Source organism: Xiphophorus maculatus, chromosome 1 (assembly GCF_002775205.1).
Source record: "Xiphophorus maculatus strain JP 163 A chromosome 1, X_maculatus-5.0-male, whole genome shotgun sequence".
Taxonomy (NCBI): Eukaryota; Metazoa; Chordata; class Actinopteri; order Cyprinodontiformes; family Poeciliidae; genus Xiphophorus; species Xiphophorus maculatus.
Window position 1 is genome coordinate 29030161 of NC_036443.1, and position 26373 is coordinate 29056533.

At 38.6% G+C, this 26373-nt stretch overlaps 1 protein-coding gene across 5 annotated transcripts in view; it reads right to left on the reverse strand.

The window, feature by feature from the left end:
• Nucleotides 1-629: 629 nt before the first annotated feature.
• Nucleotides 630-26373, reverse strand: part of LOC102218104 (arf-GAP with GTPase, ANK repeat and PH domain-containing protein 1) — a 29887-nt gene continuing 4143 nt past the window's right edge. The window contains exons 1-19 of one of the 5 annotated variants that reach the window (XM_023336428.1): nt 20886-22926; nt 15297-15355; nt 12588-12675; nt 12400-12485; nt 11736-11871; nt 11142-11276; nt 10953-11071; nt 9737-9880; nt 9547-9621; nt 8341-8445; nt 7037-7217; nt 5910-6035; nt 5701-5823; nt 5413-5472; nt 5052-5203; nt 4529-4619; nt 3147-3369; nt 2353-2611; nt 630-1675 (exon numbers count right to left, since the gene is read on the reverse strand). In XM_023336428.1, coding sequence (XP_023192196.1) covers nt 1454-1675; nt 2353-2611; nt 3147-3369; nt 4529-4619; nt 5052-5203; nt 5413-5472; nt 5701-5823; nt 5910-6035; nt 7037-7217; nt 8341-8445; nt 9547-9621; nt 9737-9880; nt 10953-11071; nt 11142-11276; nt 11736-11871; nt 12400-12485; nt 12588-12675; nt 15297-15355; nt 20886-21891 — 3390 coding nt within the window. In that variant the 5' untranslated portion in view covers nt 21892-22926 and the 3' untranslated portion in view covers nt 630-1453. Of the gene's footprint in view, nt 1676-2352; nt 2612-3146; nt 3370-4528; nt 4620-5051; nt 5204-5412; nt 5473-5700; nt 5824-5909; nt 6036-7036; nt 7218-8340; nt 8446-9546; nt 9622-9736; nt 9881-10952; nt 11072-11141; nt 11277-11735; nt 11872-12399; nt 12486-12587; nt 12676-15296; nt 15356-20885; nt 22927-26373 lie in introns of those variants that run through there. The other 4 variants (XM_023336441.1, XM_023336431.1, XM_014469830.2 and 1 more) reach the window with 4 other exon arrangements.

The window sequence follows — 26373 nt, forward strand, 5'->3', positions numbered from 1 at the left end:
ACACTTTCCTTATGTGGTTTTCTTTAGTTTGTGACCTCGACTATGGCTGGGTGATAAATTGATTTTATTGATTAATCGAGTTTTTGTTTTACTTTTGAAGATTTCAGTTTTGTAAAATGTTTTTTTTACCGATGCATTCCTTCAGTTCAGACTGATCTCAGTAACCAAAGCAGCCATCTTGTTTGACAGGTGTGTTTTAAAGCTTCTATTTATTTTGACTTTGAAATCAGGTCAGCTCTACAATGAAATATTAAGGCCAGCCTAAGTGATAAAATAGCGTCTTTATTCTGCTATTATTATAATTATATTGTCATAATTAAACAATTTTAAAAATCTCTAGCCTGGCTCTAACATTCAGAGAAGGGATGATAAAAGTCAGTTTATAGATATTTTCAGGAATCTGTAATTTCTTTTTTAGAAAAGAAAGCGAGCCTCAACAGTCGTGTTGCATACTTCTCCCTATTTGATTTCCAGTGTAATGCCTCAAGAATAATAACATTTTTGTCAATAAACTCCTTAAAACCACTAACAGCCTCCATAATAAACAAAAACGACCAACATACGAGGAAATTCAATTCAGAAGGGCAAGATTACAAACTGTGAAGGGAAAGACAAACAAAAGAATCCTGTTATTGCTAATAAAAAATGTTTTTATTTTCATTTAAGTCATGAGTAATTCACATGATTCACAAAGTGTCCCAAACTGCTCCGTACTTGACTTTTTAAAACCATGAGATCAATACACAACAGTAATATAAATGTGAGTAGCATCTTCATGTAGTCGTCTCTGCGATCCAGAATAAAATGTTTCAACACGTGGTTACATACTGCATGTTCACATCTGCTCACTGCGCTTCGTGGAATGTACGGCAATAAGAAATTATAAAAGACAATGAAAAACAAACCCAACATATTTTCAACAAAACCTTTTTTTTTTTTTTTTTTTTCAAGCTGTGTCCCTTTGGGTGCGTTTTCGCTGAACATTGCAGGTGTTGTATAGATTCTGCATCTCTGGTTGGAACAAAGATTTCGTTTTTCTAGCTGTATTTTCTCTGCCGATTCGTTTTCAGGTTTTGTTTTTAAAGCCAAAGAAAAACAAAAATTTGGTCCAGTCACAAGAAAAATCCTCAGATGATGAGCGCGCTGTCGGCTGATGCAGTTCACACTTAAAGCTGTTGCTCTTCATCATCACAGCTGGATTATTGCACTTCATCGGGAGGAAGTGGGACTGAAGCGAACAGACTGGCTGCGCTAAGAATGACAGAAGACGGCTACGGCTCTACAGGACGGCATTTCAGCAATACGTTAGTGATCGACTCACCGGATGAATATTGCTTTCACGTTGTTTGATATGTTGTTCAGTCTTCAGTAACTGTTTTTTTTTCTGTCTTTTTCCCTATTACATTGTTTCGTCCCATCATGAACTTCTAGGCGTCCATCCGGTACGTCCGGGCTACGACACCCACTTCCTGGAGCTGGTCCGGCCCAGGCTGGCAGTGCTGGAGCGACGGGAGAGGACCGGCGTGGCGGCGGCGGCGGCAGAGGCGGTGGGGGACGCTTCGTTGGAGCATCCGTGTTGGAGCAAAATATCCATGCAGCCTTTGCTCCCAGTTTTTCTGGCGATCATCATGGGCGTCTGACCTTGGCTGTCCTTCGCTTTCACGTCGATTCCATACTGTGAGAGAATAAATACAAGAGGAAACACTTAAAATTCCTTAAAGGGGCAGTTATGTGTTTTGCAGGCATAAAGAGCCATTTTATAGAATCATGTTGGCTTCAGTTATTACAAAAATGTTGTAGATATGAAATTTAACTATGTAATTTAACAACTTGAAATTGGGCCTCTGTCTCTTTAAGAAACTCCTGCTCTTTCTGAAACTCCGCCTACATTCCACTGGCTGAATGGTTGCCATGGAGATTAAAGGCTTTCTCAAACATGCATGAAAGAATCAAGGCAACACTAGGTTTGTTTTTAATGAGGGAATAAGATTATAACATGATATAAAGCTAAAAAACAGTCGACTTTGGATAATATTGCTCCTGTAAGGATTTAATAGTTAATATAGGATAAGAAATTGAGCAAAATCCATTGGATTAAAATCTGTTTTTCTCTTTCTTTTGTTATAAGAGAGCAAAAAGTGCCACAAAAGACGTTTTTCATTTTATTTTTCTTCAGTGAAACTTGATTACTCATAAAAAAACAGCAGCGTTACAGTTCATTTCTGTTGCTTTAAACCTTGAAAAGATGCGGCTCGGCTTCTTTCCTTTTGTTCTTCTAAAAATAAACATTACCAGACATCTAAGGTTTCTTGTCAGACTAGCGCCGGGCAGTAAAAACATAAATACACCCACCCAGACGAGCAGCTGGGTCATGACCACGTCTCCCAGCTGGCAGGCGCCGTGCAGAGCCGTACGCGACGGCGTGGCGGCCAGCTGTGCGTTGATTTGCTCCTTGGTGCAGTGGGCCAGAAGCAGCAGCAGCCGGGGCAGATCCCGGTCGGTCACCGCGGACAGGAGCGACACCGGCACGCTGTCCTCACAGCCCGGCCGTAGAGGAGCAACGAAGGCTCGCTGCTCATACTTTGCCCGGATCCAGGACTCTCGTTCCTCTCTGGTGACAGAACCATCACAGAACCGCACATGAAAACATCGAACAGCGTAGAGAAAACCTCCATGTTCTGGTGAGAAACACACTTTTTATTCTGGTATAATATTTAGTTTTTAAAGATAATTTGCAGACTCAACAACACACATTTTTTAGCTTTTCAGCAACTAATGCTCAATTTTAAAGAGTTTTTGTACATTTTTGTACTTCCATTTATTTCTCTACTGCTTCTAAAAACAGCCTAAGCAATATAAAGAACAAACATCCAGACATTTTTTGGCAGCAAGTTTCAAAACCGTTCCAAGAACATAACAATTGTTAAGTCACATTCGACCGGCACTGCGTTACCTAGCAACCCCAGCCAAGTTCTGCTGTTACCTAGCAACCCAAGCTGAGCTCCAGCAAGTTCAGTCAACTGGTTTTACCGCTGTATGTGCTGCGCAACGGCTGGTTTTATTTACCCATTTTGGTATTAAAAGGTTTATTTATCAAACTGAAACTCTAAGCCATGTTGGTTAGTTGTTGGTTTGGTTCAACCCACCGTGTTGCGTTCGGCGTGGGTTTGGTCCGGCCCTGGGTGCAGCTCTCCCACACGCTGTTGGCCATGTGGTTTCCGATGGCAGCCAGAACCTGTGTGAGTTCACCCGGCCAGTCGTCCAGGTCCAACGAGCGAACGCGAGACAGGTGGGTCCCCAGGTTCCGGTGGATCCCCGAACACTCGATGCAGATGAGGGCGCCCAGGTTCAGACTGGCCCAGGTGGGATCTGCAGGGACAAGAGAGGTGAGTCTGGTTGCAGCACTGAAGCAAAAACATAACACTGCAAAAACACAAAATATTACAAAGTACTTTTGGTCTACTTTACTTACAAGTAACTTTTCATCATGTTAAAGGAGCTTGTTTTAGGTTAATCTCTTCATTTTGATAAATCAAAAAAACTAGTTCCACTTATAACATGTAGAAAATGTCTTGGTTTAAGTCAAAAAATCTATCAGTGGAAGTAGAACTTAAAAAAAACATTATTAAGGAATTCATGACTTAAAATAAGGTTTTATATCAGTGGTGTCCAAACCTTTTGCAATGAGGTCCCAAGTCATTAAATTGAAAGAACTTGGAGACACAAAAATAGTTTAAAAAAAAATTGTAGCATTTTTAAAATAAACTTTTGAGGCCTTTTTATTTTACCTGCTCAATAATTATTCAAATTTAAATTAAAAAATATTTTATTGATCCCAAAGGGAAATTAAATGTTGTTGTTATTCATATTAATATTTTTTCAGATTCTTCAAATAGAGAGTGATGGATGTTGGCAGGAAAGATCTCCTGTAGCAGTCTGTATTACAGCAAATTTGAAGAAGTCTCTGACTGAAGACACTCTGTTTTCAGTCAGTTTCATGAAGATGAAAACAACAAACAAAACAATTCTGATTTTAGTAAAATGAAGAAAATGGTCAGATTTTTGTAGAAAATTGGTTTATAATTGGTTTACAGTTTATAATTTTTTGGCTTGATTGTTTTCTTATATGAGAAATAAGATTCGCTTTTGGGAAAAAGTGAGTCAACATTTATGGTTCTAGTTAGTCTAAAATTAAGTTGAATGAAACAACCTTGTTAATAAATGGGAATCTATTTTTTGTGCCTAATAGGTTTAAGAAGATGTTATTTATCTGAATTTTCTTTTTGAAAAAGTGTCTATCTGCACCAACCACCTACGCTTGCAGGCCAGATTTGCTCCATTTGGGCCACCAAAAATCCTACAGAGGGCCGCAAATGGCCTGCGGGCCGCACTTTGGACACCCCTGTCCTATAACTAGCTGAAAAGTTACTTGTAAGTTAGTTTTCTATTATCTGACAAGTATTAAGATCTTTGTTCTAGAAATACTTGGTAATATTCAGTGTTTTTGCCGTGTTTAAAGTGAACTTACTCGATGCTTCACAGTCCACACACAGGTTGTTTCCTTTGGTGTTTCGGATGGCCTGCAGCGCCACGGCCTCGCTCTGACTGCTTCTCCGTGCCTGGCCACAGAAAGCATCACTCGTTTCAGTCTCACAAGACACAAAACTGGGCGACATTTGACCTCAGAGAAACTGATTTTCTTGTTTTGCTGCAGAAATATATTAATCTGGAGCAAATGTATTTAAATTAGATGCAGAGCTACAAGTTCAGCCACACAGGAAGACAACTGGACACCCATCAGGGTCCAACATGAAGACTAAAGGTAAAATAGACCAAAATTACTTGGTAAGGTTTTGTGCTTTTGCAGTGTACCATTATATTACTTGAAAATGGTCTCAATACAACGATATTATCGTTTTTCACAAAAACATCTGGTACAATTTATAGTCTATCTTATGAGACATGCCTCTGCTTTTCTGTTCTTTAGAAAGTACGCATGTTCCAGTGTTTTGGGGAATTATTTCTTTTAAAAAATGTATTTATTTATTTACCTTATTCCTGCCGCTCTCACAGGACTGCAGGCTTGCCAGGATCTGGCTCTCTATTGCTGTCACCCAGGAATCTCTCTCCTCCAGGCTCTGCGCCTCAAAGTGCCACATTTGGCCGGTAGAGGAAACTATAATAAAATCTGCATTCTCTTCCTCTGCAAGTACAAGAAAACAAATACAACTTTTGGTCACATGGGCACAAATTGGACACGGTTATAGTGGGATAATCTGTGGAGATTTATCAAAAACAAACACAAAATGGCTTAAAGTCTGAGAGGTGAAGAACGAAAGATGTCGGGGTTATTTGGATGAACACATGCTTGGGATGGTTGGGATGGAAAGACTCTGCACCCTCATGTGTTACCTGTCTTATTAATGTTTCTCAAGCTACCAAAGCTCTTTAATTTCCACATTTTGCGTTTGGCTGCAGAGCGAGAGAAACGCAGAAGGGAAAAGAAAAAAAAAGAGAAACAGAGAGACGGGAAATAAGCTGTCAAGAAATCTTAACAGATATTTGATAATCCATTTTTAGACTGGAACGACAGACAGTTAGGAATAAGTTGTTTATAGTAAAACAAAATAATCTGTAGTGTGCAGTAAAGCGGAAAATTTCCAAAATGTTCAGATAATTTCGCCGGAAAAGCGACATTACCATCAGCTTGGCCAACAGCTGCATCCCCTTTCTGATTCATGCTCTTCTTCCTCCTGTTCTTCTTCCTGTCAGTCATGGGAGACGCTTGGCCCGGATCTTTTCCGGCCGTCCCTTCAAGGCCGTCTGACATTAAAAAAGGAGAAAAGAAAATAATCAGTTGCTGTGGCGGTGGCAGACATTCGAGGTTGAATCTGGTGCGCTACACTTGCCAACACTTTGTGCTTTAGCGGACAGCGATGAAGGGCAGCGCTGCAGTCCTCTCTCGCCCCCTTGTGGCGACAAAGCGCCGGGTCGCTCGTCGGCGACGGACAGAGTGGACGGACACAACTGAGGAACTGAGAGAACGTAAAGATTTTCTGTTTATCATGTAGTAAGAACAACACATTTCACCTAGAGACACTGCAAAAACACCAAATCATACCAAGTATTTTTAGTCTAGTTACTTAGAACAAAACAAACTTACAAGCAACATTTTAGCTTGTTTTCATTCAATAATTCCTTAATATTGATTTTAAAAAGTACTGGTTCCACTTGCAGATTATTTCAATTATAACGTGGGAAAAATGTCAAGTTATAAGTGAAATAATCAGTCAATGGAAATAGTTGTTTGTCTTAAATGTTTCTTTTTCTTTTTTATAAACAGCAGCCCTCTGTAGGTTCTGTTTAGCTTCATGTTGCCTCATCAGAAACACCAGTAGAGGCACTATATATTGTACTTACTATTGTTTTTCATTCATTTATGAATGTAAGTTTCAAACAAAATATTTAGTAAGCAAGCTAAATATTTAATTAGCAAGGTAAATATTTTACTTCAACTAAAATATTTGGTTAGCAAGATAAATATTTAGCCTGCTAACTGAATAGTTAGCTTTAAACTGCGACATTTATAAATGAATAAAAAACATGGCAAAAATATGACTTTAAAGAATGAATCTGCCTTTTTTTTTGACAGACTAAATAAACTAAATTATTGCTGTTAAACTTTGACTGTGTAACTTTACAAATAGCACCCATCCTTCTCTCAGTCACTGTTGGCGTAGTGATTGCCATTAGTTTAGATTTTTGTTGTTGGTTTGTTTCTTTTCCCATAGAAAAAAAGTTTGCTAGACTATGTATCTTTTCTTTGTCAGAAAGTTTTCTAAAATGTAGTTTATTTGTTTCTTTCGAAAGAAATATTTAAGAAAAGAGAAAACATGGAGTGTAAAGTTACGCAATACTTAAAACTAAACGAGATATTCAGTTACAAAATTCTGCCTTAATACCAATAAATATTAATTAAAAGTATTATAAGCATCTGTTTAATCCCCAGCTGAGTTGGCTAACTGATTCGGCGTACCAGTGCTGGTGCCGTCAGCTGCGGCCGGCTCCTTGCTGATCCCGTTGACTCCAGGTAAAGCCGCCGGGGGAACAGCTGAGGGTCCGGCAGGTGCGACGGCTCTCGGCGGGCGTTTCCCAGGAACTTTAACCGTCACACGGAGCAGGTCGATCTCCTTCCCGTGGGTGTTCTGTGTGTAGTCCTGTGATGGATGAGATGTTAAATGTTTTTACCTCGTTTAGCGACATGTTAAGGTTCTGTGAAATGGTGCCAAGATAAAACTTGGGGTGTCCAAACGTTTGGTCACACAGACCAAAGTCGTCGAGTCAGATGTTAAAATTAAGCAAATAAAGTCAATTTTTTTTTTGAAGAAATGGATGATATTCATTGCAGATCAAAAACTTAAAATTAAAAAAGACCCAGACTGTGATGTAATGTGCACAAGGCGGCCATCTTGTTTGACCAGCGAGTTTTAGAGCTTCTTTTATTTGGTCTTTGCATTCAGGTCAACTCTATGACAGAATATACAATTTTCTTTTTAAATCAAAATAATACGGAAATATAGTTTTAATATTGCCAGAATATAGTCGTAATATTAAGAGAATTTTACACCAACATGTAAAATAGCAAAAAATTAATTTCTCATTAAAACAACTTTTCTCTTGTAATTTTCTTCTGCCTTTATTCTGATCATTTTATGACTATATTCTCGTAATTATGTCATTGTGCAACTCACAGATAGGATGATTGAAATAAAAGCCACTTTTTAAATTTCTTTTATTGTCATTTGTAATTTTTTTTCTTTTTATTAAAATTTGGTATGAAAAAAACCTGAGATTTTACTTTTACGCCGTATTGCCCAGCGCATATGTGTATAATATTATTTTTTTAAGCAATATGCCAAATATTTGTTTTTATAACGACTCAGCTACATGTTTACAAAATCTCAGAAAAATAATGAACTCTAGAAACATAGATATTTTTTCAAACTCTTAATTTTTCCCCTTCCAGTTCTGCCTCAACACCCTCAAAGTTGTATTTACAATTTAAACACAACCAACAGGGATTCTAGATGTCAAATTTGCTCAGATTTCTGTGTATAATATTCTGTATATAAAATAGAAATTATTCAACAAACAATTTGAAGCCTTTTTTGCAGAATCCTTTCTATAAAATCAATAAGAGTCGAATCTAGGGCTGCACAAAAAGAGGATGTGTCCTCTAACGTGTCGTTGAGACTGTAAATCTGCAGATAAGCGCTCTCCAGAGGCGGCTGCTGATGCTTTACGGCTGTATCGATCAGGGCTGGACGCTGTTTTTCTTACACTGGAGCTGGAGTGATAAGACAGCGTGCCATTGTTGGACAGGGTGACGTATTTCTTCTTCCACTCCTTATTCAGAGAGTTGCCACTCCTCTTGAACAGGATGCCCTGATGAAAACAGACAATTGCAGATTTAGCATGACACACGGTCTGGCTAAATTTAACTAGTGCCTTCAAAGCAGCTCAGAGTTTCTGTATTAATAGAAACACGCTGGGGAAAGGTTAGGAAAGATGAAACTGAAAGCTGCTGTGAAAAGCAGATAAATTAATTTTGGTTCCCTTCTGTCTGAAAAGGGAACTGGAATATATTATTTAGTTCCTCTGAGTTCTGTATTTTTGTTTGTAAAGAATACAGCCACAGTTAGTTATCGATTAATCAATAATTCTGACGAATAACCATCAGAATAATCAATTAATTGACAATTCTCAATTAATCGGATTAAAAAACTGCCTCACTGCAGATTTTTCATTTAAGTGTTTCATGCACAATATCAGGAAAACATCAATAAATACAAATAAAATAATAATTCCTTTCAAAGATAAGAAAATAGACATTTTATTGCCTAAAATGTAATAGTAGCATTCCTATTGTGTCCACTTGATCATTTGTAGGAAAGGATACATCTGCAGCTAAAACATACTCCTAACATCAACATGTGAAAAGACTTGGTATTAATGCAGTGTATTTTTTGATTAACCAATTAATAATGGGATAGCAAAAGGTGTTTAATGAAAAAATATTTTTAAAGAATTTGAACTAGGTCAAGCTAAACCTGCCAATTGAGGGGTTTAGGTAGAAAATATTCACAAACAAAAAAGTTTTTATCTTAAATGCAGAATGCCTGCGTACTGCGTACAGTCTTGGCTCAATTACTACTCTGTGGTGTTCTTTCAGCAAATTTAATGATTAATCGATTACTATATTAGTTCACGATTATTTTAGTAATCAATTAATCATGAATAATTCAGTCTTATTTGATACAAAGCTGTGACACATTCTCCCGGAAACTCCTTCTATGAATAGCTCATTAAAAAAAAATTATCAATTAATCATGTTTAATCATTTCAGCCCTATCTGACCCAATGTTGTGAAACAACAGGGATTTTCCTGGAAACCCTTTCTATGAAGCACTCATTTAGAAAAAAAAATATCGATTAATCACAATTAATATGATTAATCGTTTCAGCGCTAGCAAAAACAGCACAAACCTGTTTGAGCGGGACGCCCCGCGCACCACTCTGATCCCCCTTTGAATCACCTGCTTTCTTGTCTGTGTCCCGGTTCTGAAACAAACCCCACAGAAAGCAATTTTTAATCCCAACAGAGATGAACGACAGGGGAGCTGGATGGAAATGAGAGTGAAATGACATGAGAGGGAACGCTTGGCGGGGGACTGACCTTAAACAGGGAAGGTCGCCTGGGGATGGACTTCAGACGCGAGCTGCCGCCCCCCTCCACCTGAGCCGCCCTCAGGTCTCTGTGACCCACCACGGGGGTGGAGGGGAGGGAGCAGGCGTAGCTACTGCTGGGGCCATTACTGGCCTGAGAGGGGAGGGGGAAATCCAGAGGTCACAGGGTCAAGATGGGAATGGAGATGAGAAGAAGGAGATGGAGAGAGTGAGGATGATGTGAGTGAGTGATGAGGTGATAAAACGTGTCTGAGGTGAAGTAAAATTAGACTTTAAAGACTTGATTTATATTTAAAATCTATATTCACTGCAAAAAAACAAAATCTTGTTACCCAGGCAGATTATTTAACATATAACAATAAATTTTTCCCCATGTTATAAGTGACATAATCTGAAATTGGAACTTGTACTTTTTAACAATATCAAGGATTTACTGACTTACAACAACCTTCTTTATCTTGAGAAATTTTATTTGCAAGTTATTTTGTCTCATTTCAAGTGTACCAAGACTTGATACACTTGAACACTAGAAACTAGAGTAAAAATATTGTAGAGTTTTTGCCACCATTAAAAACATTTTGCCATATATTACATCTCATAAATTTGAGATTTTTAGGTTATTCAAATGATTTAATAAAATTAAGGATGCTGCTTCATTTATCAACTGATACTGATTAATAATTCACTATAACATTTATTCAAAGCATAAAATATTTATTGCAAATTGTATTTTAAAATATGACAGCATAATATATTACAATATGTTTAATAATATATAGGGACTTGTACATTTCATATATTACAATATATATTTACACAGGCATGCTTTATTAATAAATAAGGTGCTAATCAAATATATTCATTAATGTATTGTCATATATTTATCTGCCAAGCTACATTTTATAGCATATTACCCAATAGTACTTTCATATATTTCTGATAGATTAATGTGTCAATTCCCTATATATTTGTCAATATATTTTAACATGTAGGATAACATCTCAGCTTTAAAGCTGCAAGTGACACTGAAAGTAAATAAATTCTGTTTTATTGCTTTTGATGTACTAAAATTACATACTTTAGCTAGTATGCTAGCAGCAAAAGCTAGCGAGTGCGCTAGCTCTCATGCTAGCACACGTCGTATCACGTCGCGATACGGTGATGTAAGGGGGTGATGATAACGTTAGAAACCGCCCCGGTGGTACCTGTCCGGGCAGAGACGCTGATCCAGGTGTGGATCCTCCAGAGTGACTCGGCGAGTTGGGAAGAGATTTACACGCCAGCAGCGCCGCCTGTTTCTTCTGCGCTACGATCTTCTGGGCGGCTGAAAAGCACACAGAGCTCCGGTTGAAATGTTTCTGATTAAGATGGCGGTCAGGAAGAAATGAGCTCACCTTCGGAGAAGACCCGGTCGACGTTGAACCCGTAGGTGGCGCAGGTCTCATAAAACAGCGAGTGTTTCACGTCGATGCACAGCTGGCGGGCGCGCTGGTCCTCGATCACCCGGGGGTTGGTGCTGCTTATTTTATCTGATCGATCCAGGATAACAAGAAGGTATTAATATATCTTTATTATGTAACAATATTGGTTGATGACATACAAATGGTTTTTCCAAAATGACAAATGAATACTGGAAATTAATAATAATTATAATAATGATAATAATGGCATAAATGATTTACGAGTTATGAACGTTATTTTGGTCAAAATTATAAAAAATATTGAAATTATAACATTTCACACTTTTTCTAGTTTTAGCTCAATTATGGTATTGGAAAAAATAGATTACTGTGGGGATCAATGGATGGATCAATGGATGGACTGGGAATTTACTTTTTCAGCTCTAACATCAACTATCCAATCCAGTCTTTCTAACTAAATAACAGTTTATTAATCCAAACGTTTTTCCCACGTTCATCTGTTTTGATGAGTTAAATCAAGTTTAATCCCAGGATGAGTAAATCCTTCGGTGTAATCTGTGAGATTACCTTGGGTTCCCACCACGATGACGGGGATGTCTGAGCGGTGAGCACTGAGCTGGCTGTAGAGCTGGTAAAGCTCCTGGAAACTGGCTTCATTCTCCAGACTGAAGACCATGATGACCGCATCGACCCAGCTGCAGAACTGGAAATCAAAACAAAACGTTAGCTCCAAGCTAACCTGGTAAAAACCAAACATTAGCTCCAAGCTAGCCTGACCATCACATCGTTCAATGATTTGGACTCTGTCGAAGATTTAAATGTTACCCAAAGGCTACATATGTAACACACCAGTTTGACACTACAAACCTTTCTTCAAATTGCCTGATCTTAAACAACCATCATCTATTGCGAAGAAAGAAGTGCTGAGCCCAACAAGATGGCTGCTAATGATGGTATTTGTAAGCGAACTGAACTGCTTCATTCCCTCCGCTGCTATTGCTGCAACTACAGTCAGACTTCAATTCTAAAGTAGAACAGAAAAGCAACATAATCATTAACAACTTCTCTTTCTGCTTGCTGATTGGTCCATTTGAAATTCTACTGGAGTAATCCAAGTCAATGGGAGAAAACGCAGATGAAACAGTGAAGCAAGATTAGAGTTGAGAGGAATTGCGTAGCTCCAAACAGATGATTCAGGTGTTACAGACCTACATGTTTACGTAAAACACACCTGTGCGTCAGGAGCTCCAGCTTCCTCCCGGATCAGCAATAGGTGACTCTGATTGTCCACCAGAACTTCCTTTTTATACCTTCCACCTGTCAGGAACAACAAATCAACGGGAAGGTAATTTAACAGGCCACTGAGCTGCAAAACAGCCAATCAGGTAACGCTTTAATTTAAAACAAAACTGTTTCTACCATCAGGCTTCTCAATCGCAGCATAACTGCCTGTGATGTATTTGTTCACCAGCGCTGACTTTCCACTTTTCAGGCTACCTAGAATGCCCTGAGAGAAAAAGGAAGGAAATACATTAAAAAGAAGTAGAAGTTCTTCATGGTCAGCGATGGAGAACATCTCAAACCAAACTGTCAGACTTAATTAAAACCTTAATACAGATTTTCAGTTCCTTTCTCACTTACTGATTTAATGTCTGACTGAATTTGTAAGTGACAACACTGGGTAAGCAACGTTCTAACACCAAAACTATCGCTACTAAATAAGATTAGGGCTGAAACGATTAATCGTGAAGAAATTGTCAACTAAATTAGTAATCAATTAATTGTTAACTGAAGTATATAGAATAAAAAAAATCTCCTATTAAACACCTATCTGGTGTCCACTTATGAACTCAAAAAATAGTATTTTTAGCAACAGATGCATCCTTTGCAACAAATGATCAAGTGTTCATTAGTGGAATGCTACATTATTGCATTTTAGGACATACAATTGTTGTTTTCTTATTAAAAAAGTAATTAAACTATTTGCTTATTTGCATATTTTAATGTTTCAGATATTGTGTATAGAAACTCTTATGTGGTTAAATGAAAAATCTGCAAAATATGTCAATTTCTTATCCGATTAATCATCATGATAATCGATTAATCGCTATAATAATCTATGGAATAATTGATTACTAAAATAATTGGTACCTGCAGGCTTAGTGAGCTTAAACAATGAGAGCATAATAGAGAACTCTGGAGCATTTGAATGCAGTTTTCACTTAATCAAATGTTTTGCTTCTATTGTAATAGAGAACAAGATCACAGACATCCAGGGACTTGGTCAAAAGGAGCCCTGGTTGCAATCTTTCATCAAACTGAGCTAAAAACGGAAGATTTCAGAGTAAAGAGCGACCAAAATCAAGATCTTTTCACAAAAACAACTGAAAATCCACTTTTGTCCTGACCAAGCAATAGAAAACAATTGATCCCCCAAAATTTAAAGGCAAATGTGCAAAACTCTTGCTAGAATTAACAAATATATAATTTTCAATTCATGAAAATGTCTTTTGTCTAACTTCAGTTGAAATGAGTCAAAGGTTTGGACACTGATGATCTTAGAGATTGCAAAGTAAGGCTGTAGAAGGAGTTAGCAGCAACAATTAGACCACCAGCGAATTTTTATAACTAATTATCTCTTAACGTGGTATTTTAGTCCCTGCAGAGTACATGCTATTAAATTAAATGTTGGATTTCTCTTTCAGTGGGAGATTATGCTGTTTTAATTAAAGAAAAGCATATTTTAAGGCTCTCTTTTACATCTCTATAACAGTTGTCAGAAAATTTGTGTCTGTACTTGCACAAATGATCTCAGAATGCATTATCTCCTTGTACCGTTTGCAAAAGCCACATTTTTAATAAAAAGCTGTAACTGCTAAAGTCAACATGTGAAAAGATGAGGCCTTTCTGCTCGATTTATCAACAGTCTAGGGTAAATCTGGTGATTCTTTTTTGGATTAATTGATTAATAAATGAATAGTAAAATGTGGTTAATATGAGATTTTATTAACCGAGTGAAACTTAAACAGCCACTTGATGAGTTTTATATAGAAGATATTTACGGATCAAGTTTTTAGTTTTTATCTTAAATGCAAAATGTAGATATTTTTGTACAGTTTTGGCTTAATTACCGCTCTGAGCGTGCTGTTCTTTCAGTCTGTCCTAATAACAATTAATCAGTTACTCAATTAGTTGACAATTATTTCAATAATTGATTCATTACGATTAATCCGATTAATTGTTTTAGCAACACAAACAGGCAAAACCCTTTCTATGTTTTAGATGTAAAATGATTTGCTCATATGGACTTAGAATTTTATTGTAATATTTTGTGGTAACTTTAAATATTATGATAAAAAAACTATTATATACTTATTTCAGGTAACTATGGCTGTGACTGCATGGCACAGCATTCAGAGTGTCTAAAGCACAAATATTATTCTTGAAAAATATCCCAATTTCAAAAAGGCTTCTTCTGTTTCTTAAAAAAATATATATTTATAACACTAATCTGCACACAGGAACTGCATTTAATCATATTTTCATATATTTACAGATATTTATTGGTGCTTTTCTGAAACAAATGGTGGATAAAAAAGCAAAATGAACATTTCATATTGTACTGTTAGTTCTATTTTTGGTTTATCACTAATAACTGAAATGTATCATAAAAATAAACCAAAATCTACATCATGATAAGACATTTTTCACAATAAATGATAAATGATATGATGAATACCTACACCTACTCCTTCCTAAAAAATAATTGGACAACTTTATATGCTTAATAAAATATGACATGCTTAGTTTATTATAAAAGTGATTTTAATTTGTAAAATTATGACATATTTTAAGGACTTCCAACTTGACAAGTCAAAAAGTTAAAAATAGGAAAACTAGTTCATGTTTAAATGGATTTTACTGGGATTGAAAGGCATAATTTTCCCACAGAGCAACTGCTGCAACTCGGCAGAAAACCAAACGTCAGCTACTATAATATGTTTCCTGTTATGCTGAACTGTGCAAGAAAGAAGAAAAAAAAGAGTCTCTCTACAGTTTTATTCCTCAGAATCAGTTTTTACTGTGAGTTGAATGTGTGATCCATCAGTTGCAGTGATGGAAACTCACCACTCTCAGCTCCGGGATGGATCGGCTCAGCATCCACTCCTGACTGTTGGCGATATTTACTAAAAAGACAGGCAGAGACAAATCTTCAGCGAGCTGCAGACACAGGGAGGGGATTCATCATGTTGATTATACACAGAGAGGAGGGCAGCCATCTTAACTGCCTGTTGGAAGGGGTGATAAATCACACATCTGCAATATGAGTTGCACGGGTGGTCCTGCAGGTCACAGTTATGAATATAACCTTTAATTCACAGCGGGGAAACCAGTAAGCTGCACCCATGCTGCTCTTTATCCACTTAGCTTTCCTTTATTTAAAGCACGGCAAAAGCAGTGTATTGCTTGAAACCAGATAGTTTGATTCATCTGCTGTTCAAAAATGTCTTAGCTTTTCACACTGTCTCCTTCCTCAAAGTAGAAACAGAGCTAAAATTGATCATTTTAGCAATCCCCTAACAGGAATAACAATGAGCCACTGCAAACTGAGTAGGCAGAAGTGAAAGACTATAAAAAGTGTTTGAAATGTACTTCCCCACTTCAGAAAAATTATCTGCAAGGGCCGGAAAATCCCTCTACTGCCAAAACGATAAGACGGATTTAAATGCAGCTGATGCTATATTATCGGTTAAGTAAAACTTTTAGATGTGTCTCTGCTTCAGCATGCTTGAGTCAAATAATGACATGATTAGGAGGATTCTGGAGGACTCTGGAGGACTTGGCAGCTGATAGTCTGATAAACTCGGTTAGATTAGGGATCAGAGTAGCAATGGTTGTTACATTTTCACCTGATCATGTTCATTTTCACTCTGCACTGTTAAACAAACCAACCGCTTTGAGAGACCTGTTCCCCTCCTTGCCTGTGGTGGCGCTGCACCAAGAACCACTGAAGGAAACGACACAAAACCTCCGAAGAGTTCTGAGCACAACGTCCTTCTTTACTAAATGTAAACTAAAACGGAGTGGTGTCAGATTTTAGCGGTTGTAGGATATCTTTTTTGCCTACGAGCCATTTCCCCTGGAAATGCTAGACTGATTGTTTTGGTTGTATTTACCCAGAATACCCTGTTCTACAGCTCACTTTCTGCTTTTGAAGTGGTCTCTGGTCTGCTTGGCGTTCATATGCATTCGAACTGTACCAGAGTTCTCTTCAAGCAAACCGAGACCCAGGGTTGCATTTACACCAGCCCTGTTTAGTTCGTTTGAAGAAAAAGTTCCAAAAGCAGTAAGCGGGCTACAGCGCAAGGCATTCTGGGTAAATATAACGAAAACAAACTCGCTACTCTAGCACTACCTAGAGAAATAGTTTGCAATGCTCTGCTAAAGACAAAAGAGATATGCTACAGCTGCGATAATACGACGCTACTCCAGTTTTGTTTACATTTCTACCAGAAGGAAGTTGGGCTCTTGTCTTCTTCAGTGGTTTTTGTATCGTTTCCCTCAGTGGTTCTTAGCGCCCCTACAGGTGAGCAGTGAGCACTTTTTTTAAAACTGTGGGGTTAGTTTTAAAGTGAAAATGTAACAAATGTTGCAATTTTGGTCCCCAATCGAAACGAGTCTACCGGACAATCAGGTGTGAAAATACTCTCGGTTTCTTGAATCCAAATTCTTCAAGTTAACGCCCAGAAAAAGGCAACAGTCACAGAGGTCTAGGAAACTTTCTCAATCCCCCCAAAAATTACTTGTTTTTTAATTTCTAACTGATAGTAAAGAGAGTAACAGATACAAGGTGTGGCTGTTTGTGTCTTTCAAATACAAACTAAATCTGTGGCAGACGAATGCATGGTGAAAGTGGGCTTTCATGCGAGCTGCTGCTGCAGTCTGACTCTTTGCAAACACAAAAAGGGCAATCCCTACCACACAAAACACACACAGGCACACACACTGACAGTCTGTCTCATTGTGTCTTTCTGACTGAAAGCCCTTTTTATGGCCCGGTGCTGGAGCCAGAAGTGATTAGACAGTGAAGTCCTTCAGCTGCTTCGCTGCGCACATTTCCACAGAATCCCAATTACCTCCACTCCAACCACCCACTTTATATGTGGACACTCAAATATTCAACTTTATTCTGTTTCTTTTAAGCCTTAAAACCTTCCCCTTTATCTCGAATATACTTCATCCTCTTTCGCATCTCGTCTTCCTCCTCTTCTCTCCGTTCCATCAGGCGCTGCTGCCTCTGCAACAGCAGCAATACTACTGTAATATGGCAGGCCGATTTAACATAAAATCGGTTCCGCCACACTAGATATCTTTAATTATAATTTTATTTCCCAAAATACCTACTTGAGATATCCATAATTACATTGTGACTAATAAATGACGTCAGATTTACAATTAATTTGTATGGGAGCCTTAATTCAAGATATCTACAATGAATTACTATCAGAAACACACGTCAAATATCAACAACTGAATTATGACTAGTCAAAGTACATTAAAGATATCTCATGTTCTCATGTTCTGTGCTGATTAGTCATAATTCTAATTAAAGATCTTGAATGACACCATAAATCAAGATACCTTATTTTAGATAGTTTCGGTTGGTGCAAACTACGTTGCAGATATACTGAAAGCAAATAATGACGAGGCAAAACTAAATAAGAAATATCTAGAACTATAAATTTGATTCGTCAAAAAACCCCATCTCCAACTAAATTAGAGATATCTTTAATTAGATGGCTTTTTCTATTCGACATGTCTTTAATTAATGTTATGACTAGTCAGAATGATATTACTGATATCTTGAATTAGTATTTTGTTTAGTCAAAGCGTTACATATTTTCGTAGCATTTTGAAAATTCAATACAACTGAAAAATTGAAGAAAAAAAACAGACAAAAGAAATGAAAATGCAACACTGTCAAATTGGGAATTCTTTGTAGAGTTCAGAAGCAGTCTTCTAGTTCACAAAGTTTGTGTTCTCCAATATTGCACAGAACAAAATGCACAATTTTTAGTTGAGGTATCTGGAAATGAAATTCTGACTAGCTATAATTATGTTTGCAATATCTTAAGTTGTAATTATGGATGTTTGACTCTTCAAATGACAAATCCTGGTGACGTCATTTAAAATATCTTCTTGAAATGAATTTTCAATGTAATTGAAAAATGTAATCTGGAGGTATCTGGAAAAGGTATCTGGAATTGTTATTCTTGCTAGTCAGAATGAAAATGCAGATATCTTAAATTACTGTTAAGAACAGTCAAAATTGAATTTATAGATATCTAGAAGGACTTGTTGTAATGTTGCTACCAGTCATATTTTTGGAAACACTGGTATGCATGTGTTTTATAGGTTTGTATTTATTTCTGTTATTGTGCATCATGTCTGTTTGTTTTTTATGTCTATGTGGACGATGAGTCTATTGAATAAACCAACTAGTCATCTAATTACGGAAGCGATTTTATGTTAAAAAGGATTGCCGTACACTTTTTAATTAACAGTCTAACTAGCCAGAATGACATTACTGGTATCTACAATTAGAAAAAACTAATTGTAGTTAGTTAGTTAGCAGCATTTTAAAATGTCAATGTAACAAACAAAACATTTTTTTGGGGGGGGGAACAGATTTTATGTTACAACGGCTTGCCACTGAAGCACGGGCGGCAAGGGTCTGACGGTTGCCATGGCAACACTTCCTCCTGCTCCTGAGCTTGTGCATGCATGTGTATGCCGTGCACACGGAGGCCAGTTTATGTGTGTGTGAAACGGCCTGAATACACAATGAGTAAACGAATAAAATAAAAAAAGACATGCTCTGTTGGATGTAACAAATCTTTAAATCTATTTTTATTCAAATCCCTGAAACGCTACATGTTTTCCCCCCCAGTGAATTTAAATAAAACCAGACTGAAACAAATAGAGAGAGAGATGGAGAGAAAATGAATCTCCAGCTGCAGAAGGTGCGGTGGGTGGAAAATATCAAAGACAGGATTAGAAATGTTCCCGATCGGTTGTGGCGCCAAACAGATTCTCCGGTGACATTATGAGATTTAAACCCACAGTGGGAGAAAACAAGGTGCACCAGTGTGTGGGGTGTCAGTGTCAGTGTGTGTGAGGGCTGATTACCCCTGCAGCCATGTGAAATCTGCCCCCCGCTCTGAGGGGAATTAGATTAAGACGATTCTTTTGGCAATCATCGCACCAAACGGCAGTTTTTGTTTCCTGTATCATTCGGGATCCAGATGCACATGGCGGCAGGAAAATGTTCCCAAGCCACGTGACTTTATTACAGCCTGTGAGAGGTTTCTCTCTAAAAAAGATCAACCCCACCCAATTCCAGCCTGACTCATTTCAAATGGATGCCTCTGCACAGAGGAAGAGGACATGTTCAGAAAAGATCCTGCAGAAAAGATGCTAAGGGAAGATCATGTGCTGCAGAGTGACGTAGGGCTGGGCGATACATCGATTTTTTTTATCAATTAGTCGAATTTTTGGGGTCTTTGAAGATCTAGTTTAAAATAGCAAAGAAATTAATAATTATACAAGATCGTTTCTCATTAAAACAATCTTTTCCCTCATAATTTTAAGAGATTCTTTTGGTAAAATTATGTCTTTATTCAGCTAATATTATGACTATATTCTAGTTATGGACTCTTAATGTACAACTCACAGAAGGAAGGACTGAAATAAATAAAAAGCTTGTAAAAAAACATTAATTCCTAGCAAAAAGTCATATTGCAAGAATACAGTGATAATAGTACATAATAAAGTCATACAACAACAACAACAATACGAGAAAAAAGTGTTAATTTACCATTATACAGTTGTATTTCCAGGAGAATTAAATAATAATTTTATAAGAACTCATACATGAAAAATATCAAAACTTAAATAAGGAATGTTGGGCATTTGTTAAAATGATGAGAAAAAAAATTGTTTTAATAAAAAAGCTTCTTGTTAATGATATCTAATGCGACCAGCTTCTTTCTTCATTCAGCTGTTTGCTCAATGTTTCAAAGTCCTGAAAATAATTTGACGATGTTCAAAATGTAAGTATTTCCTGATCTGTAAAACTGACACAAAAGTATAACTTAAGACCTTCTAGTGAATTTTTGACTCATTAATATTATGACAATTTTCTCAAAATTAAAATATTTACTGTCATTTGTAATTCCTTTTTTTTTTTTTTTTAGAAAATAGCATAGAAAACAACTATATTAAATGTATGTTTAAGTCGCATTGCCCATAGCTGTATATAATAATAACTATCATACTAATAATAATAATAATTGATAAATTTTATTTATAATGTCCTTTATATCTTAAGATGACATATTGTAGCTGCCCTGGGGTAGAAAAGGGCGGGCAGAGCGGTAATCGAACCGGCAACACCTGCCGCTGTTGCCCCATGTTTTGTTAGTTAGGGCTGGGCGATATGACTTAAAAATAAAATCTCCGATTAATCGATTTCCTCTTTCTTTTCTGTAAAACATATATCAGCTTTGTACACATTAGGTCAGGCTACAATATGTTTGTCTAATTCTGAGAATATAGTCATGTTAACTGAAAACAAGATCAATTTTAACCAAAAACAAAGAACAGATTTTATTTTAAGCCATATCTCCCAGCCCTGCAGTGTTTGTGACCTCCTACCTTCCTCCTCGCTGGAATCTCTCTGTATGTAGACAGGAGGAGCTGCGGATGTTGGCCCTGCCGCCCCTGAGCTGCTCTTGGTGAAAATGCCACTGATGAATTTGAGCATCTTCCTGTCTTTAGCAGAGGCCCGGTGACCCTGCTGCGCCTGCTGGGCGTCCCTGGCCAGCCCCAGGTCCTCGGAAAGGCTGTTCAGGTCGCTGTTGTCCAGCGTGCGGCTTTTACCCTTACGCGCCGGTTTGGGGACCTGGTTGGCCGGAGCAGGTAGGGAGGCCGAGCCCGTCTTCAGCCGGTCCTTCCTGGGGATGTCCCTCATCACCGCGGCCACACCACCTCCGATGTCCAGAGACATCCCAGTTTGAGATTCGTCTCGTAGGTCCCTCCAGGCTTCCGGTCGGCTTGCTTCGGCCCATGATGCCCGGCAGGGACCCGGCGACCGCGTCGTCACGCGGCAGTCCTTCCGGTCGAGGCTCTGGGCCGAGGTAGGGCTGCGTTCCCGACCCTCTCTGCAGTCGCGGCCTCGGGTGGCCACGCTGCTGTGGGACTTCAGCAGACTCACGGGCCGCTGTCCCGCTGGCCGAATAGAGAAGCCGGTTCTGGTAGGAGTTCGGCTTGGTTCGACTAGCTCCGTTGGCGGTGTTGTGATCAGTGACGGAGACCAGCATTGCATTGACTCAACAGCGTCTACAGACCTGGTCTGCTGGATCGTACCTCTCTCGGCAGGTAGAGGGATTGAGAGGTTGCGTGGTGGCTTTTCAGGGGCTTTACCTGCAGCATCTACGGTATCTCTCTGAGGACTACGAGGTTTTCTCTCTCCAGCTCCATTCTCAGCCGCGATCGGAGCTCCAATCTCTTCCCCTGGACTTCTTTCCTGGTCGGCCTCCGCCTCCTTCTCCTGGGTGGTTTTCTTGGCCTCCCCGCCATTCTCCTCCACAGCCTCTACCTTCACCAAGGTGAGGGAGATGAGGTAGGTGGTGCGTTGCTGCAGGGCGCCTCCTCCACTCATGGGGTCAGGCTTTGGTGGATCTCCAGTCAATGAATGAAACCGGATAGAAGACCACGAACAAGTTTGCCAGTTTGTTGAGGTATGAAGGATTCCCACTGCTCAGCGGAGAAAAAAAACTCCTCGGAAGACTCAACTGCAGAGGGACGACTGGTTTCATCCATCCCTCAAATTCCTGCTTCAAAGTTTCTTGATTTCAGTCACAGATTTCTTTGCCGATCGTCACCCTTCTTCGACATTTGAGCAAAAACTCTATCAGCTTTCTCGCAGTGCAGCCCAAGCAGCTCTTTTGTTCCTGGAAAGAGCCAATTAAAACCTATCACTGCAGATGCAAACCGCTACTCAGGCACTCGTCTTCATTATCATGCCCGATGAATCCTTCCTGATGGCAGTTGTTTTACCCATTCTGGAGGGCTGTTGGGTCCATGCAGCAATTAAAAAAAAAAAAACCTTGATTCAGATCAGAATAGCAAGTGCCCTGCAGTGTACGTCATCAATAACGAGAGGAAGACCAGCTGTTTAGTGGACAGGTGAAAATTCATTAGCAGCGTGGCACAGGTCACCCGAACCGTGATCATCACCGTGGGTGAGTCTCGCAGAGTGCGCCGCCTCGCTGATGAGGAGGTGCCGGAGGGGATCCGGAGGAGAAGCCAGCAGGAGTCCGGGTGGGTATGAGGAGATGTCCATCACGCTCCTGTCTTCGACTCCTGGAGCACCTCTGTCCTCCCAGCGCGTCGGGCGTTGTTGCTGAGCATGGCACCGCGGAGGAGGCGGTGAGGCTGAGGCGAGTCACCGCTCCGAAGCCCTCCGACCGTCACTCGGGTTCAGCGGGTCCGGAGCACATCACACACCCTCCCTCCTCTGCGTTTCACCAGGAGTCTCCGGCGCCCCTCCCTCACCAAGCCCCTCCTCGATCCAATATGGAATCCATACAATGCAGAGAGATCCGTGTTTCTTCTTCTTCTTCTCTCCTTTCCCAACCACTAAGACCGTCCCTGCTTTTTTATTGCTCGTCCCATCTCCATCTCCGTCCCCTCCCCTTCGGCTGGTGGTAAACCAGCGGTGCACACACCCACCCACACACACACGCACACACGCCTACACACACACACACACAGTGGTTGAAAAAAGCTGCTAAACGAGGCGACATTGCAGGAGGAAAGATCAGTGACAGGGAGAGGCAAGCAGGCAAGGTTAAACGGCAATGACAAACAGAAGGAGGCAGGAAACAAAGAGGAATAATTTTTTTCTTTCTCTCTGTGTGTGTGTCTGTGTGTGTTTTTCTTTCTTTGTGCATTACTGCTGCTGCTGCCTAGGTTTCATCACCATCCTTCATCGGTCTTCAGCTGCCTCTCCGTGTTTGTGTGAAAAAGTGTGTGGCTCCTCCTCAGTGGGAGGCTTGGCTTATTTGTTGCTAAGGTGTTACAATCTTCCTGGCTCTGGTGGCACAACCATCCCCTCCTCCTCTGCCATCCTCTGTCATCCTCTGTGTTGTAATTTCTCCCAGGGTATAAAAACGGTGTTTGTGTCTGTGAGTGAGTGTGCTGAATGACAGAGATTTCTGCTGAGTTTATTGATCTGTAGTCTATTGCCTACTAGTGTGTGCTCATTAGTCAAAGCGGGTGAGCTCTTGGCTCCCAGCGTGAGACACTGATAGCATGTTGGACATCAATACAAGACAGACACAATGCAAACGTAATAAAAATATTCATTTTACTTTGCATACAATACCATGTAAAAATACTTAAAAGCTTTGAAATTCTTCATATTTTGTCATCCAACGTGAAGCCGGTGGGTCATTTTTGTCAATTCTAGAGAGATACAAACTTATCCCACCAACACAGGAGGTAAAACGTCCTTATGGTAAGATAAAAATCATATGAGAGTAATAACACGAGAATAAATTCATAATATTATGACAATAAAGTCAAAATAATACCAGGAAAAAGTCATAATAATATGAGTATAAAGTGGTAAGAATAAAGTCATGATAATACGAGAATAAACTCAAAATAATATGAGAATAAACTTGTAAAATTATTATATTTGCAGAATAAAGACATTAATGACACATCACATTTGTAATATGATAATAAAGACATAATAATATCAGAATAAAGGTGTAGTAATACAAGAATAACATTGTAATAACATAAGAATTAAGTGGTTGCAATAATACCAAAGTAAAGTTGTAAGAATGAGTATAAACTCAAAATAACAAGACTAAAATTGCAATAACAACAAAGTCACTATATTACCAGAATAAAGATATATTAATGCAAGAACGAAGTTTCATTAATATATCTTGTAATAGTTGTAATAGTACTAGAACAAAACCGTAATAATACCAGAATAAAGTTGAAATAATACTGGAATATTATAAGAATAAAGTAATAAAAAAATTGAAGTTGCAATAATTTCAGAATAAAGTCTCATGAGAACTACAAGCAGTGTTACTGCTGCGTTAAAACGATGATCACCTTCTGAAGCTGCACTTTGGTTATCAGTTTGACAAATAAGGAAATACTTCCTCTTTTAAAACGCCAGCATTAAATTATCAGCAGCAGCAGCAGGACTTTGAAACCACTGAGGAAACTGCTGAGTTTGTTTCGAAGAAAGAATGACACAGACTGGAAACGGTGGTCAGATCGTCACAACTATTCAAGCTTTTTTCCCATTAAAATGGATTTTTCTGGTAATACTATTGTCTGATGTGGCCCTACTCAGTTGTATAAATGTAGTACAGAACTTTACAAATTATTTATTTCTTTAAAATAATAAAACTAGGAACTATATTCCTTCTGCTGCACCATTATGCACTACTTTGGCACATAAGGAATAATATAATAAAATAATAAAACATAAGGAAAATATGGGTTGTGATAAGTTCAGGAGTTCTGAATAATGTGATTATATTCAGCATATCTTAGTTATTTGCTCAGGTTTGCGATACATTTTTAAGCCATCAAATCATGAAAAATTAACCAGTAGATAGAAATGATCAAAATACATTTGACAGCAACTTTCAGGTTATTTTAAAGGATTAAATAAATATTCTGTAGGTTTTCTTCTGTAAACTACTGTACATCTTCAAAAGCAATTATACAAGAGGAACTGCTTCAACACCAGACACACTGCAGCAAACACCATTTCACACCGATCGCTTGAGTTATTACCGGCTGTAATTTCATGTTAATTACTCTCTGGGGGAAGTGGAAAAGAAGAAAAAGAAACTGTTTGATGTGAAATATTTCCTAACACACCAGTGCACAGAAGCCTTCTCCTCATCATACAGGATGTGGCGGTCCACCTGCTCCGCCTGGTCCCCCTCCCTGCCTCAGTCAGCGAGAGGGCATTAAAGACTCACACTGAATACAAAATAGCTCTGAAAAACCGCCTTTGGCTCATGGGGAAGCTACGCATCCTCAGAGGAAACAGAGAGTAAACAGAGAGCTGAAGCTGTGTTTAAAACACTGTCTGAGCGAGATGCAGCGCATGCTGCAGGTTGCATTGCTGCACTGTGAAATTCTCCATATTGTGACACATCTATCTGAATAACGCATGCACACGTCCGAACGACGCTGTCTCCCCAACACGCCATTTGCACATTTGGGTGGGAGCTGTCAGATGGCCGGTGGCCAAGGGCAGTGGTCATGCTGGCTGATTTTTCATTTCTCCTTCACTGTGAGCTGCTGCCATATTTCTCCACTCCATGCTGCAGTGAGCACCATATACAGTATATACAGTATATATATATATATATATATATATATATATATATATATATATATATATATATATATATATATATATATATATATATATATATATATATATATATATAAGAATTATTTTCTTATCACAAAACAATTCTTATTCTTTTGTGATAAGAATTTTAATTTATTGTTATTACAAATTTATACTCTATTTAGTCATAAATTCTTAAAGTATATGATGTAAGAAATATTTCATTAGCTGCATAAAAATAATCTGATGCAGTAATAATTCGGATAACACAGGTTTGTGTTACAAATGTCAGATCTCCACACAGTAATCCAGGAATGGAAGCATTAGGCAACAGTTTAACATGTAAAGACACTTTTTTTATTATTTGTAAAATATTTTATTTTATTCAATATTGCAGTAGTTTTTGACATTTCAGCTTCCTATAGCTCCCAGGAGAACCTCCTCGTTTTTAAAATCTACTATTTTCAGCTTTTTTCACCGTTCCTTTGACATACAGCCACTCGACTGCATCCAAGAGAGTGCTGGCTCTGTTTTTAGAGCCGGGTCCCAGCGAGGATTCTCCAGCTTTGATCCGCGCTGAAGCACTGACACTGAAGCAGACTAATTATACAAAAACAGTTTTCTACTCATGATATGGGGGTCAGGCCTTTCATAATGTATGAAGATCAGCCAGTTCTTAAAAACACCTCAAAGCTAGCCAGACCTGCCCTGAAGCCGACCTCCAGTGGAAAATTTGAG